The sequence below is a fragment of the Ictidomys tridecemlineatus genome, chromosome 6 (genome assembly GCF_052094955.1).
Source record: "Ictidomys tridecemlineatus isolate mIctTri1 chromosome 6, mIctTri1.hap1, whole genome shotgun sequence".
NCBI classification, from domain to species: domain Eukaryota; kingdom Metazoa; phylum Chordata; class Mammalia; order Rodentia; family Sciuridae; genus Ictidomys; species Ictidomys tridecemlineatus.
The window spans coordinates 185,503,495-185,519,070 of NC_135482.1; the positions used below are offsets into that span (position 1 = coordinate 185,503,495).

At 43.7% G+C, this 15,576-nt stretch overlaps 1 protein-coding gene across 4 annotated transcripts in view; it reads right to left on the reverse strand.

Moving 5' to 3' along the window:
• The window catches only part of Abcc4 (ATP binding cassette subfamily C member 4 (PEL blood group)), a 224,165-nt gene that overhangs the window by 113,504 nt on the left and 95,085 nt on the right, over positions 1-15,576 (reverse strand). For all 4 annotated transcript variants that reach the window (XM_005317040.5, XM_005317042.5, XM_078016213.1 and 1 more), the window contains 8 exons: positions 14,608-14,702; positions 14,332-14,418; positions 9,359-9,455; positions 5,897-6,106; positions 4,134-4,274; positions 3,715-3,752; positions 3,246-3,340; positions 1,230-1,376 (listed from right to left, as the gene is read on the reverse strand). In XM_005317040.5, the coding sequence (XP_005317097.2) occupies positions 1,230-1,376; positions 3,246-3,340; positions 3,715-3,752; positions 4,134-4,274; positions 5,897-6,106; positions 9,359-9,455; positions 14,332-14,418; positions 14,608-14,702 (910 nt within the window). The remainder of the gene's footprint in view (positions 1-1,229; positions 1,377-3,245; positions 3,341-3,714; positions 3,753-4,133; positions 4,275-5,896; positions 6,107-9,358; positions 9,456-14,331; positions 14,419-14,607; positions 14,703-15,576) is intronic.

Sequence of the window (15,576 nt, forward strand, 5' to 3'; positions counted from 1 at the left end):
ACACTTTCACCCACTACACCCTGCTTTGAGATTTTCTGTACAACAGGAACTATGGGATTGGGTCTTAGTCAGTCAGCTGTCAATGGCCATGCCAAAGCTTCTCCTGTGCTCCCTCCAGACCTACTCCCTGGTAACTGTCATCTGCATAAACAAAGCCATTGTGGGCCTCACCACAGGTGCACCCAACTAGCCAGTGTGCGGATATACGGCCATGACTAACCCAGAAACCTGGGTAGAAGGAGGCTACTTCAGAAGCAAGGCACCCGGGTCGGAGCATTACAGGGCAGAGACATTTACCACTTGGAAACTACCAGGTACACTAATGTGGAAAAACTAACTGCTGAGGATCTCCATGGCAGGTACCACAAATCCCCATTATGCAACCAAAGTGATTTCAAAACCACAAATAGTTACAGGTGACGGCAACAGCAACATCTAACAAAGGAAAGGAAGGTTTTTGGTTTGGTTTTGTTTTTTTTTTTTTTTTAAACATACAGAATTAAAAGCTTTGACCGAGGGCTGTTTACATTTTACCAATCTTGGGGTGTTTTTGTTTTTCTTTTATTACTGGGAATCAAACCCAAGGGCTCTTAAATACTGAGCCACATCCCACAGCCTTTTTTATTTTTTATTTTGAGACAGGGTCTCCCTAAGTTGCTTAAGGCCTTGCTGAGGCTGGCTTTGAACTGATGGTCCTTCTGCCTCAGCCTCCCTGGCTGCTGGGATGACAGGAGTGTACCACCACAATCTTGGGTTTTAGTTAACTCATTACTACTTTGGGTAAACCTCATCGTCAGGGTCTATAGAGCCCAGGGGTTCCAGAAATGGACAAGCCTCCTAAGGAAGAGGCCCGCAGTCTCACATTCAGAGGGTTCCTCCAGAGACAATCTTCCCCAACGGGGAGGCGAGGCCAAGGCTTGTCCACAGTTTTAGCAACTGTCCGACTCCATTTAAACACATTGCACGTATGCCACATGACAAACTTATTCCTAAAACATTCTGCAAAGTAAACATTCATTCATTGTTCCACACATACAACTTAAAATAAGACTGCATGCTCCTGATATTATTTTCTGTGGTGGGAGAAAAATATCAGTGAGGCTGAAAACGAATCAACAGGCACAATGATTTTCTTCCAGGATTGCCTCCACTTTCAGAGACTGAAATGTCACCAGATCGTCAACGTGTTAACAGGACGTATTCACTGAGCAATGTGGTGTCTGACTTACCTATCGGATTTCTATCAAAGAACAATACCGGAGCTTTCAGGATTGACTCAAACATTTTGTTGTGCAAAGTTTGCGAAGAATTAACGAGGACGTAGAATACCAACAGAGATCTTGCTATGCCAAAAAGGACGGTGGATACAGTTAAACCTGAAATAAAGAAACATCACTCAGAGAACACAGGACGCTTGCATTTTCTTCCATAATGCTAAAGCAGATCAGGCAATCTATAAGGATAGTACGTAATTCATTCCAAAAAGCATCTGGATTTTACAGAAATATAATGTATTTACAAGATGCACTGACAAAAAAGAATTGAAGGGGTTCATTTTCTTCTTATTGAATGGAAACTACATGGAGAAAAAGAGAAGTGCAAACTATAATTTCACTCTAGGCTTATCTAATTAAATTACATGTTCTGTTAGAAACTGAGAATTAACAAAAATAATCTTAAAAAGTAGGCAACCTTGCCTTCTCCTTATCCCAAATAGTACTCTCTACTACACATCCCATAGTCTAATGTTGTGGTATGTTTTGATACCAACATGTGATATGAACAGGGAACAGGAGAAATGATTTACCTTTTCCTTGTAGAAAATGCCCAAGTAGCTTTAAAGAATTTGAAAATACCACATTAAGTTGCACATGGAAAAACTCTTAAGTAACTGAAGTGCAAGAAAATAGAAATTATATTTTAGCAAAAGATAATTAATCTAAATAAGCAGCTAATCCCCCAGTGTTTCTTATAAATACAAAATATTTGTAAATGAACATCAACAATAAGACATGCATGAAGATCTAGTATGCCTGTAGTCGCATAAAGAGTTTTCCTAATACCTCCCTCCACCTGCTTTTCTTTGCCCTGCTGGGTTTCGAACCCAGGGCCTCAGGAATGCTAGGTAAACACTGCGCCTGAGCATCAAGCCCTATTCCCCTGCTTAATGCACAATGCTACTACATACAGTGGAGATAACTTCTGTAATAAATATTTTCCCTTCTAACGACACCTCACATTATTGAACCACCAAAAGCTGCGCCTATGCCCAAACTTCACCACCAGGCAATTATTTGCCTTTGCCCCACATCCTACTTGAATAAATAACGGAACCAGTCTCCTTTCTCCTCCAGGTCTCCCGGCCCCCACCGATTCAGATGGTAAACAGCTAATGGCTTCAGATTTCTTAGCAAGGGATCAACAAAAATGAGCAGGGAGCAGCTTCTTACACAGATAAACTCAACTCTGAGGAAAGCTTGTACAAGCATTTTCTGTAGCAATATTTAAAATTTTAGATGAGGATTTCCTTTAAAAAGCATGCAAGGCTACATATATTCTAAGCACTCTTGTGAAAACAGCGCAAGGTGTTAATATTAGTCTGGCAAGCCAAATGTTAAATTAATCACACAGTCGGGGACGCGATAACATTGTGATCGCGAGGTAAGAAAGAGAAGGATCCCTAATTCCCAGACACTGGGTCTCTCCCTGCTTAGCTTCCCTCTTAAGTAATTAGTGAAGCCCGAGAGATGAGCAGTACTGTGGAGGAAGCTTTGCATACCTGTGAGGGAATAATGCTTTTATTTGGGGGTCCTTGCTGCCAGAGGATTTCATCCAAGTTCAATAAAAGCCACGGTTTATTCAGACAGAATTGGAACAATCCGAACCACAGGGTGGGGATCCGTTTCTAATCCCCTTGCCCATCCATATAATGATATAAGATTTAGCTAAAGCAACCTATTAGAATAGACAATAGCCACATATTTCCAGTGGCTGATTTTCTGAATGCTCAATCCTAGTTTAACTTTCAAAATCCAGTACAGAGCAAATTAAGAGTCTTCATTCAGCCTCTTTCTTCTGGTAGATTTTAAAAATAATTATTCTAATTAATTCAGAGAGTAAATGCGACTCAGCCTCCTAATCTGTTAAGACACTACTGAATTACTCCTAGAAGCCCTAGTTACCCACACTGGCTCATTGTAAGCATCTCCGGCTCTCATATAATAGACCAAATGATTAAACTTTACCTGCATAAATTCCTAAGTACCAGTCAAGATCTAGCTTCTCGGTTACATTTCCTTCCCCATTGACAGTGACATTCAGCATACTTTGTTCATTTGCCCTATGGAACAGGGGAGAAAAGGAAATATTAAGCTATAGATGGAAATTAGATAAACATCAAAAAATGGACTTCAATTTGGAAGGAATGTTTTATGCTAGAAAATGATCCCTGTCTCACACAGTGCTTTGTATATCCTCCTTATAAAAATTCAATTTGAATCATGACTTTTAGTTCTCAACATGCTGCTGAGAATCAGACGTGGGTAGAGATCATTATGGGTCACACTCCACCAGCAAGAACTTTAATTTTTCTTCAGGTAACTATGCAAGGATTAGGAGAGAAGGCTCAACAAACTCCACCTCTCCCTGAACTCTGGAGAAGTGAGACTTGGTATTGATTTTATAGCCCTTCACATGAGACCAGAAATAACTCACCAGTAGGAAAGCCACCAGTCCTGAAGGACATAAGAAACCTGGAGGAGAAAAAAATAAAAACCCAGCTTTGGCATGACTTACCAACTGGAAACTTTAAATCCCCACAAAGTATAATCTAAAGGAAGGTTCCAGAGGACAGAAATGGTTCTTCTGGCCCAGGTCTGTGCCGAGCGAGCCCTACTTCCTAGACAACAGCAGGACAAGCCAATGCACATGTCATTTGGAGTCTTTAGAAGATGCTCTTTTCCTCTAGAAGCTCTTTGTAATGGACACACAACCCCAGTTAGCACCACTCCTATTGGTCCCCAAAGGCAGCACTTCCATGCAAACCCCAAGGGAACTAAAAGGAGCAGCAATCACAGTGCAAACGTAGATCCGTGGAGATCACCCTGAGGGCCAAAACAACTGCCATTCCGTACCTGAGCTGCCATGTTCAGCAGAATGAGGAAGATGATGATGAACCAGGATGCCCCAGCTGTGAAGTAATTCTTATAGGCCTTAAAGCCAATCTTTCCCTCAGAGCGGCTTTCCTCTGGTTGCACTGCCTGTGCATCCTCTGTCTATGAAGGAAAAAGGGCAATTAAGAGACAAAGTAGTGCACAAGCCTGCACGCCTGAACGGTTCAGAAGTTGACAGTGCCCCCTGCTGGCAGAGGGGTGGGAAAATAGGCACATGCTGCTGGAGGAGTCCAGAATGGTACATCTTCCATAGAGAAGGGTGTGCAAATAGCTAGCCGATCTATAAAGGCATTCACCCTGCATCTAGTCATCTCACTTCTAGGAGTCTCTCAGAAATAAGAGAATGGCGGGGCTTTGCTTGAAGCGTAACATGATTTTCAGCACATGCCGGACATACCCAAGTTCGAGTGTAAATGTTGAAAAACTTGTACCAAAATCAAAAGTTAATAATGTGGAAATAATGACCACTCTAGATTATTTGTGTCAATCAACCATGGAAATATAGTAGCCTTGGGTTCAATCCCCAGCACCAACAATAACCACAAATAAAGCAGAGGCTCAAAATGTTAGCCCAATACAGTAACTGAGTTCAAAGAGTTTGGGCAATGAGAGTTTGGATAGAAGGAATAGCATGTTATCTCAAGCTGCTTGTCAGAATCATCCAGGCTCCTAGATTTGGACAGTGAGGGTTTGGATAACAAAAGAATGACTGTAATATTCAGTTGGACCTCTGCAACCATGAGTTCCACAACCACAAATTAAAAATGCCTGGGGGGAAAATACTGCACCTGTACTGAACATATACATACTTTCCCTTGCTGTTATTCCCTAAGAAATATAGCATAACTACTACTGACAGAGCATTGAATTGTATTAGGTATTATGAGGAATCTAGACGTATTTGAAGTATTCAGGAGGATGTTCATAAGTTATATGCAAATACTATGCCATTTTATATAAGTGAGTTGAACATCCCCAGGTTCTGATATCCTCAGCAGTTCCAGAAATGATCTCCTCCCAATACCAAGGGATAACTATTTCTAAGGGAGCTTTAGTGCATTTCTACCTGAAGGACTTAAAAATACATTATAGATTCACATGAGCTAAGGATGTACTTGGCTCTATGCTGGCCACTGGATATTCAAAGATGACTAAGATGTGGCTTAAAGAATACAAAGAAAATACAGGAATTAACTTTAAAGGGTCTATCTCACATGCACACACAATTTCTGGTCTAACACGAACCATGGGAAAACAGGGGAAAAGAACCCCATCAGTCACATGCAACATCAGAATCTTACAACAATTAGAAAAAGTCATTGATTTAACACAGGCCATGGCAGAAACAGCAAAAGGGTTTCTTCAAATCAAACCTGTGGATGTAAAAGGGGAGCTATGGACCAAAAGAGCAAGTAGGGGTGACCTATAATAAAGTCAAGAATTCTGAGGTCAATGCCGGCCACATATCCCTCTGGAATGCCTAGCAGCATATCCACCTACTGATACCTAGGAGGTTCTCCAGCCCAAAACCAAAGGAAAGCCCCCAACCAGGCTTGCTCTCCTTTGGTCTGTTTTAATTCTACCAACTCTGCTGAATAAGACCTTGGAACCACAGAATCTGCTGTGGGACAAAAGAAGATGCTATGCGCACAGTAGACCAAAAATTCACGAGGCCCCTAAGAGCCAACAGAACCAGGACATGTTGTGACGAGAAACGAACTCACATCTTGGCCCTCTGCAACACCGTCTTTCAAAGACGGTCTAGAAGACTGTTGAGACCAAACCGAGGACTCAGAGAAGGTGCGATTCCGCAGCGTAGGAGTCCCTGGAACAGGAGACTGTTCGGCTTCCTCATTTTCCTTCTTTAAAAGAGAAGCAAAGTCGACTCCAGATTTCAGAAATTCAGTGTAAGTTCCCTTCTGCACCATTTCACCCTAAAATAAAGAATTTCACAGAAATATATTTGCATAGGATAATATTAATCTAATCCAATCAAATCCTCATCAAAGATTAACTGGTCTTAAACTAGGAATGTACTGAGGTCTGGAATCCTGCTTGACAAATCTGGTATAATTTAATTTGACACATACCTAAGAATTCTGTTTTCTGCTAAATCCTATGTTAGGTGCTGGGGGATGGATATATATCTTTTTTTAAAATTATGTGGCTGTACATTAAGAATGGAGGGCATTGACATAAATACTACCAGCATTTAATAAGCAAAAAATATAGATATTAGGGGGGTTGGTCAGTACAGTCTTTTAAGAGAACATGGAAAATGAGATAAGCCTCGTGCAGAACAAACAGAGAATAGGGAAAAGGATTCCAGGAAAGACACTTGATTGACAGGGAGGCAGACATAAGTATATGTACACAGGCAGAAATCACTCAATGAGCGACAGCTGGCTACCTGTCCCCACTGGGACATGATGTACAAACTAACCCTGGACATGGACCCCATGAACTGCATCCTCATAGTCTTAACTCTAAATCTGACCCCCAAATTGAAGAAAATTCCATCTAAAAAAATCAACATACCATGTGACACTTCATCTCACAGCTCCCCCTTACAAACTTAAGGAAAATAATGTGCAGACATCACTACCATTTTTTCACCCCATGAAATGAGACTGATTTGATTTACTCAGAGCCACAAATAAAATATTAGACAAAATCCTGGGATACAAAACAAATCAAAGGAAAATAGCCCTGGATTTAAGGGCAGGTCGGGTGGGGAACTGTGGCCAGAAGCCCACCTGCTACTTCAGTCATTAGGTACCACCCCAGGTGTCTTGGCCCACTTCAGAAGTAAAATTTGCAAGTTTCTTCAATGAAATTACCCCTTTTTACTCAGTGTCAATGAGACACATAGAGACGACTACTGGTATAAAGAGGACAATTCTCCTGAGAAGACCAGTACTGAGAATTCAGAGGCTGAAGTAGGCAGCGATACCCTCTGCTTTTAGAAGGGGGCCAGACCAACAGTCGGAATGGACCCCAGCCCATCCAAGGTACCCTACAGTGGACTAGAACTGGGAGGTAGCCTCAAAACCAGCAGGAAGTAGGACCCCAGGAGCAGTCCCAATCTGAGGACTGGTGACAAGGCTAATCTAACCCCCACTGACTCTGTGTTCATCGTATTACTGGCATTTGGATTTTACCATACTAGTTTCAGCCCTGTGCACATGAAATTAATTGTTTTCAAGTTTGAGGAATCCAGGCTCCCTATTCCTGGAGGAAGAGGAAAGAACTGACACACAGAACTGCTCCTGACGAGGTAGCTACTCTGCATTTTTATAATCCTCCTGGGGGTAGGGGGATTCATTTGACAGAGCTTTGACTGACAGGTTCCTCACTGTGCTTTATTAGGCACATTGAGCATCAAGGAGGCACTTAAAGACTTTTGCAAGAACTCTGCTATCATTATATATCCTGCTTATTGCAATAATGTGAAATTTTTCTGTTTTTGAGAATGATGCACACAGATTTTGTGAACCGTGGCTAATATTCACTGTGATATTCCTATAATTTTACCAAGAAGCTGTGGGAGGGTGCTATGGTTCACTTATGGTTTAACAGTGTTTCCCACTGCCCCACGTGTTTCAAGACTTGGTCCTCAGAATAGTACTCTTGGGAAGAAACCTTTGGGGGGCCCTTTGGTCATGAAGATAAGCCCTCAGGAGGGGCTATGGGACCTGAGTCTCTCTCTGCCTTCCTGTTTGGCCACGTAAGCTCTTCCCCACCCACACCTCCTCCATGACATGACTACAACTAGAAGGGGCCTTTGCCAGAACTGAGCCAATGCAGGCACCCAGCCCTTTCACCTTAAAAATTATATACTAAATAACTTGCTTCTCTTTACAAATTAGCTTCCTCATGCATTTTATTATAGAAATGCAAAGTGAATACAGACAAAAAGTATTAACACATTTTTGAAGGGTACAAAGGGGACTGTTTCTGATAGGACTGTTTCGTTGCAGGTGTAATCAAGTGAAAATGAGATCATCTAGAGTAGGGTGTGTCCTAAGTCCAATATGACAGATGTCCTCAAAAAAACACAGACACACACAAAGCATGCCACATAACAATGGAGGCAGAGACTGAAGTACCCCAGCTACAAACCAAAGAGTGCCAAGGACTGCCAGCCAAGGACCCCGAGATAGAAGAGGCAGGAAGGGCTCTCCCGTAGAGCCTTCAGAGAGAGAATGTTCCCACTCATACCTTGACGTCAGACTCTCAGGATCTGAGACCAGAATGGAGACCATAATTTCCTGCTACTTTAAACCACCAGTTTGTGGTACTTGTGCTGACAGCCCTAGCAAACTGACACACTTCTGAACTACAAAGACTTCTAACTGCTTCTGCTATAGCCCCTCCAGTGCCAAGAGGGTTCTTTTTACAAAAAAAAAAAAAACATGAATCAGAGCATGTGGTTCCCCTGCTCTGGACCACACAATAGCTCCGTGCCAATTCCAGGCTACTGCCCAACGCTCTGGGCCATGTCCTATAGCATGGGGCCTCCCTGAAGTCCCTCCACGCATGCCAGATGACCTCCTTCTTCTGTACCAGCTGTAGGCAATACCCAGTGCTCTATCCCAGCTACCATATCCTCCCTAGGAAAAACGGAAGTCCCACCACGGCAAGGTGAGACTTGCCTTACACATCACCACAGGATCCACACAAACTGGGCGCTTGGAAGCACCTGTGCACTAAGACTAGCAAGCGCTGTGCCAGGAAGGTGGGGGCTGCAGGTAGAAAACCCAGCTATCTGCCTGTGAGTTGCTATGAATGCAGGCTGCTCTTTATGGAAACTGTGGGTGACAACCAAATGGGTGCAAAGGTGTCTTAACATCTGTAATTTCCAAATAATCTCCTTTATTGAAGTCTCAGAAAAGGAGACAACACCATTATTTTCATTAACAATTTCACTAGAACCATTGTAATTTGATAAATGTAAGGTAGCAATTTTATGTACTTTAGGATAAAATTGATTTAAAATGTAATAGTGACATTTCTATAAAGCCTTTGATTTTATCTGCAAAGATACGGATGCAGCTCTAAGAAAAGGACTTGAAAAGAGGAAAAAGAAGGAGTTTTCAATGAAGCCCAAGGAGGGTGACCTGCTGAAGACGCCTCTGGGCACACACGAGAGTACTAGCAAGTCCAGATCTCTAGAAATTACTTACGTCTTTCAATATCAGAATATGGCTTGCGGCTTTTAGGTACTGCAACTGATGAGTCACTAAAATTGTGATCTTCTCGTGCAACGTTTGACAAATACACCTATAAATGTAAAAGGTACAATATATGAAAAACACATTGGGGTTGCTCCCAATGGAAAAACAATCAAATCATTTCAAGCCAAAATGAGACAAAGACAACAGTGCAGTCAAAGGCGCATAGCTTAAGTACAGATGTAAATATGAACTAAATACAAATGCAAATAGAAATCAAGGGAGCCACCTGGGCACTCAAACTCACTAGCAGCACATCTGAGCTTAAGCTGCTAGGAAATTCTAAACAGCTGTTACATTTTTTTATTTTCCTAAAACTCAGTTTAACAGTTAACATATTTCATGATAAAAAAAATGGAACGATGCCAAGATTCTAAAAACAACTAAAATACATATTATTGTATCGCTATGTTGAAATGAGGAAGAAATAGGCGGATGTCATTTAATAAATATGTGGCTATTTTCCTTAGACTGTTTCCTAAGTGATGATGTATGAGACTAAGCAAAACACAAGAAGTCTTCGATATTCAGTAAGCCTTGCCAGAGTGCATATTCTAGACCCAGATAGAAAAATGACTGAACTGAGGTCCCCTCAACACTCTCAGCCCTGTGGCAGAAGCCAATTTTCTTTTATTAGGACTGAATGAAAGTGAAAATATAAAATTTGAATGGTCTAAATCACAGTAGAGATCATCTAATGGCTCAAATAACCCTAAAAAGTGCCCCCACATTTTAATTGCAGACCCTGGAAGCTCAAAACCAGTCCGCATCTTCAGGTAAGCAGAGTGGGACCCGGGACCCCAGGCAGGGCTGCTGGTAGACACTGTGGGTTCCAGGTCCTTGCACAAAGCAAATGCCAGGAACGTGGGCTACACCACCATGTGCTGGAGAGCACCAAATCTGAGCTCCTCAGATCTCTGCTCCCTCTCACCAGCCTCACAAAGCTGGGTGAGCCACTAGACCTCTTAGAACCTTGGTTTCTTCCTATGTCACAACAAGACTCATAGCCATGTTCTGAGAAATTAACACACCAACCCCTGGGAAAGGCCTGGAACCTAACTGTGCTCAGTAAATGTTATCTCCATCTGCTAACCTTTCTCCAACCAACCAGCCCTGGGCTTTTAATTCGGGATTGACAAACTGTAAATAAAAGATGGTTTGGGGTTGGGGTCCATGATCAGAACCAAGATCTCAAACTATACACAAAAACTGTCACTTCATTCTTTCAAAAATCTTACTTTGTCTTATTTCATACCTAAGTTTCTCAACCTACTAAACCTTTCTTCCTGTATAATATTCAAGCTTTCCATAAAACTGTTTAATCTGTAAAATCTCCTTAACGCAAAACTACCCGCCAAACACCCCTTTATATAAAAATCTGTAGGGAGATGTTAACAATCAAATAGGATGTGTTACTGTGTCCCAGAGTCTCAAGTCCAAGGTTTTTAAAATGTTTTCTTTCTAACATGTTTCATCACAGAAAAACTAATGTAAACAATCAAAATAATATGATTATTGTTTTCCTAAACTAGGAGTTTTTCAAAACCTCAAGAAAAATACTTTGTGGACTGTTAAAGAGTTGAAATTTCAAAGACATAAAATCTTGCTATGTTACCCATGCTGGCTCAAGATCCTCCTGTCTCAGCCTGAGTTGCAGGTGTGTGCCACTGTGCCTGGCCATGCCATAAAAACACTGATTGGTTCAGCAACGAGTCTATACAAGGACTGTTGTTCTATAAAAAGGACTGTTAAGGGTCGACCCATACTGTGATGCAGGCAACACAAATAGGAAAGACAGAGTCACTGCTTTGACTGTTTCCATCAACGCACACTGGCTGAGAGCTACATAGTGTCAGGCTGTGGACACACCCACTAGTCCAACAGACAACACCATGCACCATACAGAGGAGAAACAAAACAGAATATGCATTATTGGGTCATGATGTGAGCATGGTGAAGGTTGCTATTTTAGAGGGAGTGGTCAGGAAAGACTTGTCTATGAGGAAGTAACACATAAGCCATAAGAATATCTGGGGAAGGGCAAGGTCAGCAGGTTGGCTCTAGGGAACCTTCACACACTCACAGACCAGATTTATACCTAGCAATGGATCGGATGGGCATCAGTTAACCTAAGGGCCCTGACCTTCTGCATGTGAAAATTCTCTTGTATTTACAACATATAGTTGTAAAACTAACAAACCTTAATACCTTGGATGTATATTCATGATTGAAGTAAAACTGTTAATGGCAAACAGAAGTGTAATTCATTCATTTTTAATACAAAACACTTCACATTTCTAAGCTTCAACACAACCGCCATCTTTCAGAGCATATTGTTCAATCCAATTTTCTAACTCGTTGAGAACATTCTCCAGTTGCTGCTGAGTGATTTCCTAAATTGCATTCGTGCTCCCTGCTCTAAGTTTCCCCAAAGAATGTGGTTCTGATTAGCAAACAACAATTTTAACAAGCTTGCTTCTATCAAGTGTATATCCAAAGTCATTAAACCCTAAAGGTGCGAGAGGACTTTATAAACACCTTCGTGTTCTCAGGAAAACTTGGGGGAGCTCTTGCAATATGCACACTGACACTCAGCAATTAGAATGCCTTCCTCTCTCCTCCCGAGGGACTCCACTGCAGGGTCCCACCGGGAGTTGGTCTTCGAGTGATGAGGAATCGAGGGGACAAGAATCCTACAAGTGACAAAGGCTCTTTTCCGCCCAGAGGAAAAGCCAGCGAGTCACAGTCAGGAGTGGGCAGGAGAGGAAGGTCAGATCGGAGAGCTGGGGCTAAAGCCAAGTGCCAGCCACGGCCCACTTTCTGCTTTCTGTAAAGACTCAATGCTACCAGGCACACTTTTTTGATTGTGGTTTAAATAAACACACCCAAAGTGAGCGTTGTAACCACTTTTAAGGGCACAGTGCAGTGGTGTGAAGTGGCCCCGGGTTTGGAACCTTCACCACCATCCACTCCCAAATTATTTTTGTCACCCCAGCACCCGACACATTTATATGCCCACTGTGGTGGAGAAACATTAGTGACCCTCCCTCCACTCCAGAGTCCCACGCAGAGTGGAGGACCCCATGTCCTGGCTCTGTGGAGTCCAGAGCCTGGTGATGCGATCCTCTCACTCTGCTTGCATCTGTCTCGTATTCAGGACTGACTGTGGATTGAACTTGCCCCACTCCCAGTCTTGTATATGGAAGCCCAACCCCAGCACCTGACAATTTGGAGGAAGAACCTTTAAGATAATCAGTTAAAATGAGGCTGTGAGGGTGGGCCTTCATCCAGCTTGACAGTTGTCCTTCTAAGAGGAGCTCTGGGCACAGACACAGAGGGGGAAATACTCAGGGGCAGGGGGCTACCCTCAAACTGAATGGAGGAGCCAACCAGCCTCCAACCCAATCGTCTCAGACTTCCTGCCTCCAAAACCATTAGAGAACAAATTTTGGCTTTTAAGGCCACCCAGTCTGTGGCATTTTGTTATAGTAGCCCAAGATGAGTGACTGAGGACCTTACAGTGAGCATTTCCCAATGTCTTTCTATATAATCAACATCCTTGACGTAACAGAGATAAGCCTGCTTGGGGTCCTCTTCTTGGGCCTTGCTTGTTCCTACCTCTACATCTCCGTTTTTACTCTTCCTATTGCCAAAAGGAATTGAATACCTCATTCTCAGCCTCTCCAAATCCCCCAAGTGGCAAGACCCCAAGCTACTTCGCAAGATAGCCAGCCCACGGTGAGCTTCTGGCTCTCGGCAGAATGCCCGCAGCTGCCTACTGCTGCAGCTTTCCACATGCTCTCAGACACTGAACCCTCTTTCAGGCTTGGGTATGCTGAACTTTTCCCATGCATTTGTCTTTATAAACTCCATATGGAAACAAATTCCTTAAGGGCAAGAATGAGATCAAAACTTGTGTCTCCCATACTCTGCCCATTATGAGTCATTAACTTCTTTGTGGCTTACTGTCCCCCCTCCTTGGCAAACTAAGATATGTCATGCTGTCACATCTGTCAGAGAATTTATCTCAGCACACACAGAGGGCTCCTCCCACCAGCATAGGTGAAGAGGCTCGCTGCCCTTAGCATGGTGAATGACAAGCAGAAAGTTAAGGGTGGGGGGGTGATCAGATACTGTTTTAGCACGACCAAGTCCACAAGCTTTGAAAAGACCAGTCTAGAATACACAGGGTGTGTCTGTCTGCATAGGTGACACACACACAGAGAGAGAAAAGCCTCCAGTCTTCTACCTCACTGGCTCAGTGGCTAAGCAAGAACAAAAGAAGACAAACTGCAGAAAAACCACACGTAAGCAAGGAGGAACACTGGAGGCCCAGCTGCACACGTCAGCTGACCCTTCACTGCAGAGAGTCCGCAGTGTTCCTTGTATTGAGGATCTGTGAAGGAGCATCAAACTCCTGCAGCCATACGCTGCTATGGAGCAAACCGTTCCTGAATTCTGGACTAGTAACTATTGCTAAACCTACAGATGAAAATAGCATAAACCAACAAGGTCTTTCCACAAAAGCCCTGCACTATACTGAAAACCGCTCCCTCATGTGCCACGAACAGACGACGGAGGAAAAGAACCGACAGCCAGCACCAGTCTGCTGAGTCGCATGTTTCAATGTCAGACCTGCACGTCATCCTTCCTCTTCTGGGGGTCTGAATCCCCTCAAGCCCCCTATTCCTTAACTCCCTGGGATGTGGGCTCCTCTCACTTCAACTGGCGGGCAGCTCCTGCAATTTCCTACCTCGACCTTATACAAGTGCAAACTTTTCTCTAAAATGGATCTTCCAGGAGGCAGGCGAGAGGGGCAGAGGGACACAAAGCCGGAGGAGCTGAGCCTTCTGAAGCTAAAGGCCTCTCCTGCGCCTCCTGGAAAGGGCCCCTGATGCAGAGGTGGTAAGACCAAGCAGACTCACAGCTGGAACAGGTGCTTGCTGACTTCTGCGTCCACCGCGCTGAGCGGGTCGTCCAGGAGGTAGATGTCGGCGTCCTGATAGACTGCTCTAGAAGACAGGAAAGGGGGTCAGGCAGGCTGCTCCCGCTCACCAGCTCCCTCCTGGGAACCATCCCATTCCCCCAACTGCCACTGAAATAACCCAAAATCAGTGCTTCCCCCGGACCCAAGCCTTGGCGAGCAGGTTCTGCGTGTCTGTCCTCCCACCGGAAGCTGCAGAATGGAGAAGGACACTCACCTTGCAAGGTTCACCCGCGCCTTCTGCCCTCCGCTCAGTGTGGTTCCCCGATCTCCGATCACAGTCAGGTCCCCGTCCTCCAAAAGCTGTAAGTCCTGCATGGAGAAATACAGGAAAAGGTTGAAAAGATTCAACACTGCTCTCCTATTACCAACCTAAGCTTTGCAGTTCCTCAGAAACACAAGCATATCTGATCAGCAGCAGTGGATCTATTCACAGGGACTAGACTGGAACCTTGAACCTTTCAAGAAAACTTTTGGGGCATTTTAATGCTGTAGTATTCCAGAGTATTTTATGCACTCAAGTATTTTACTGGGTATGTACTGAGCACCAGCAATAGGCCGACATTGTTCTGGGGACATTGACTTCAGCAGGGACGGAAGCAAAGTCCTTGTAGTTTCCTTGCTGGAAGACTTGACATAAAAAATTTACATGAATGTACATGGTGATATATATTTTTAAAAAATCAAAGGAAGTTGGTTTAGGGGCATAGAGAATTCCAGAAGTCCAACTTCTACAGGGTGGCCAGCAAAGGCTCCAACCAAAGCTGAGACAGAGGGCAAGATGGGCCAGCACAGATATGGACAAAGAGCATACCACAAAGAGGAAGGAGCAAGGGCAAAGGCCCTGTGGCAGATGCATGTGCAAGGTATTCAAAGGAGAGCAACTGCTGTCCAGCAGTTCTGGGCAGAGGGAACAGAACTGGGAGATGAGGCAGAAGAGACCAGAGGCTCAGTGGTTCTACTGTCACTGAAATAAGTACAAAATGATCTGGCTTGTAGGAAGCACTGCTGCCTCTTTCTGGAAGCCGGTGAAAGGGCAGGGCGTAAGCATGACACAAGTTGGGGGCTGCAGCCACAAGGTGAGAAATGTCCGTGGTGGGCCTCAGGGGGAGCAAGGGAAATGGTCAGAAGGGGCCACACTCTGGGCAACTTCAAAGGCAGAGCCTTTAAGTCGTGGTGATGGGAT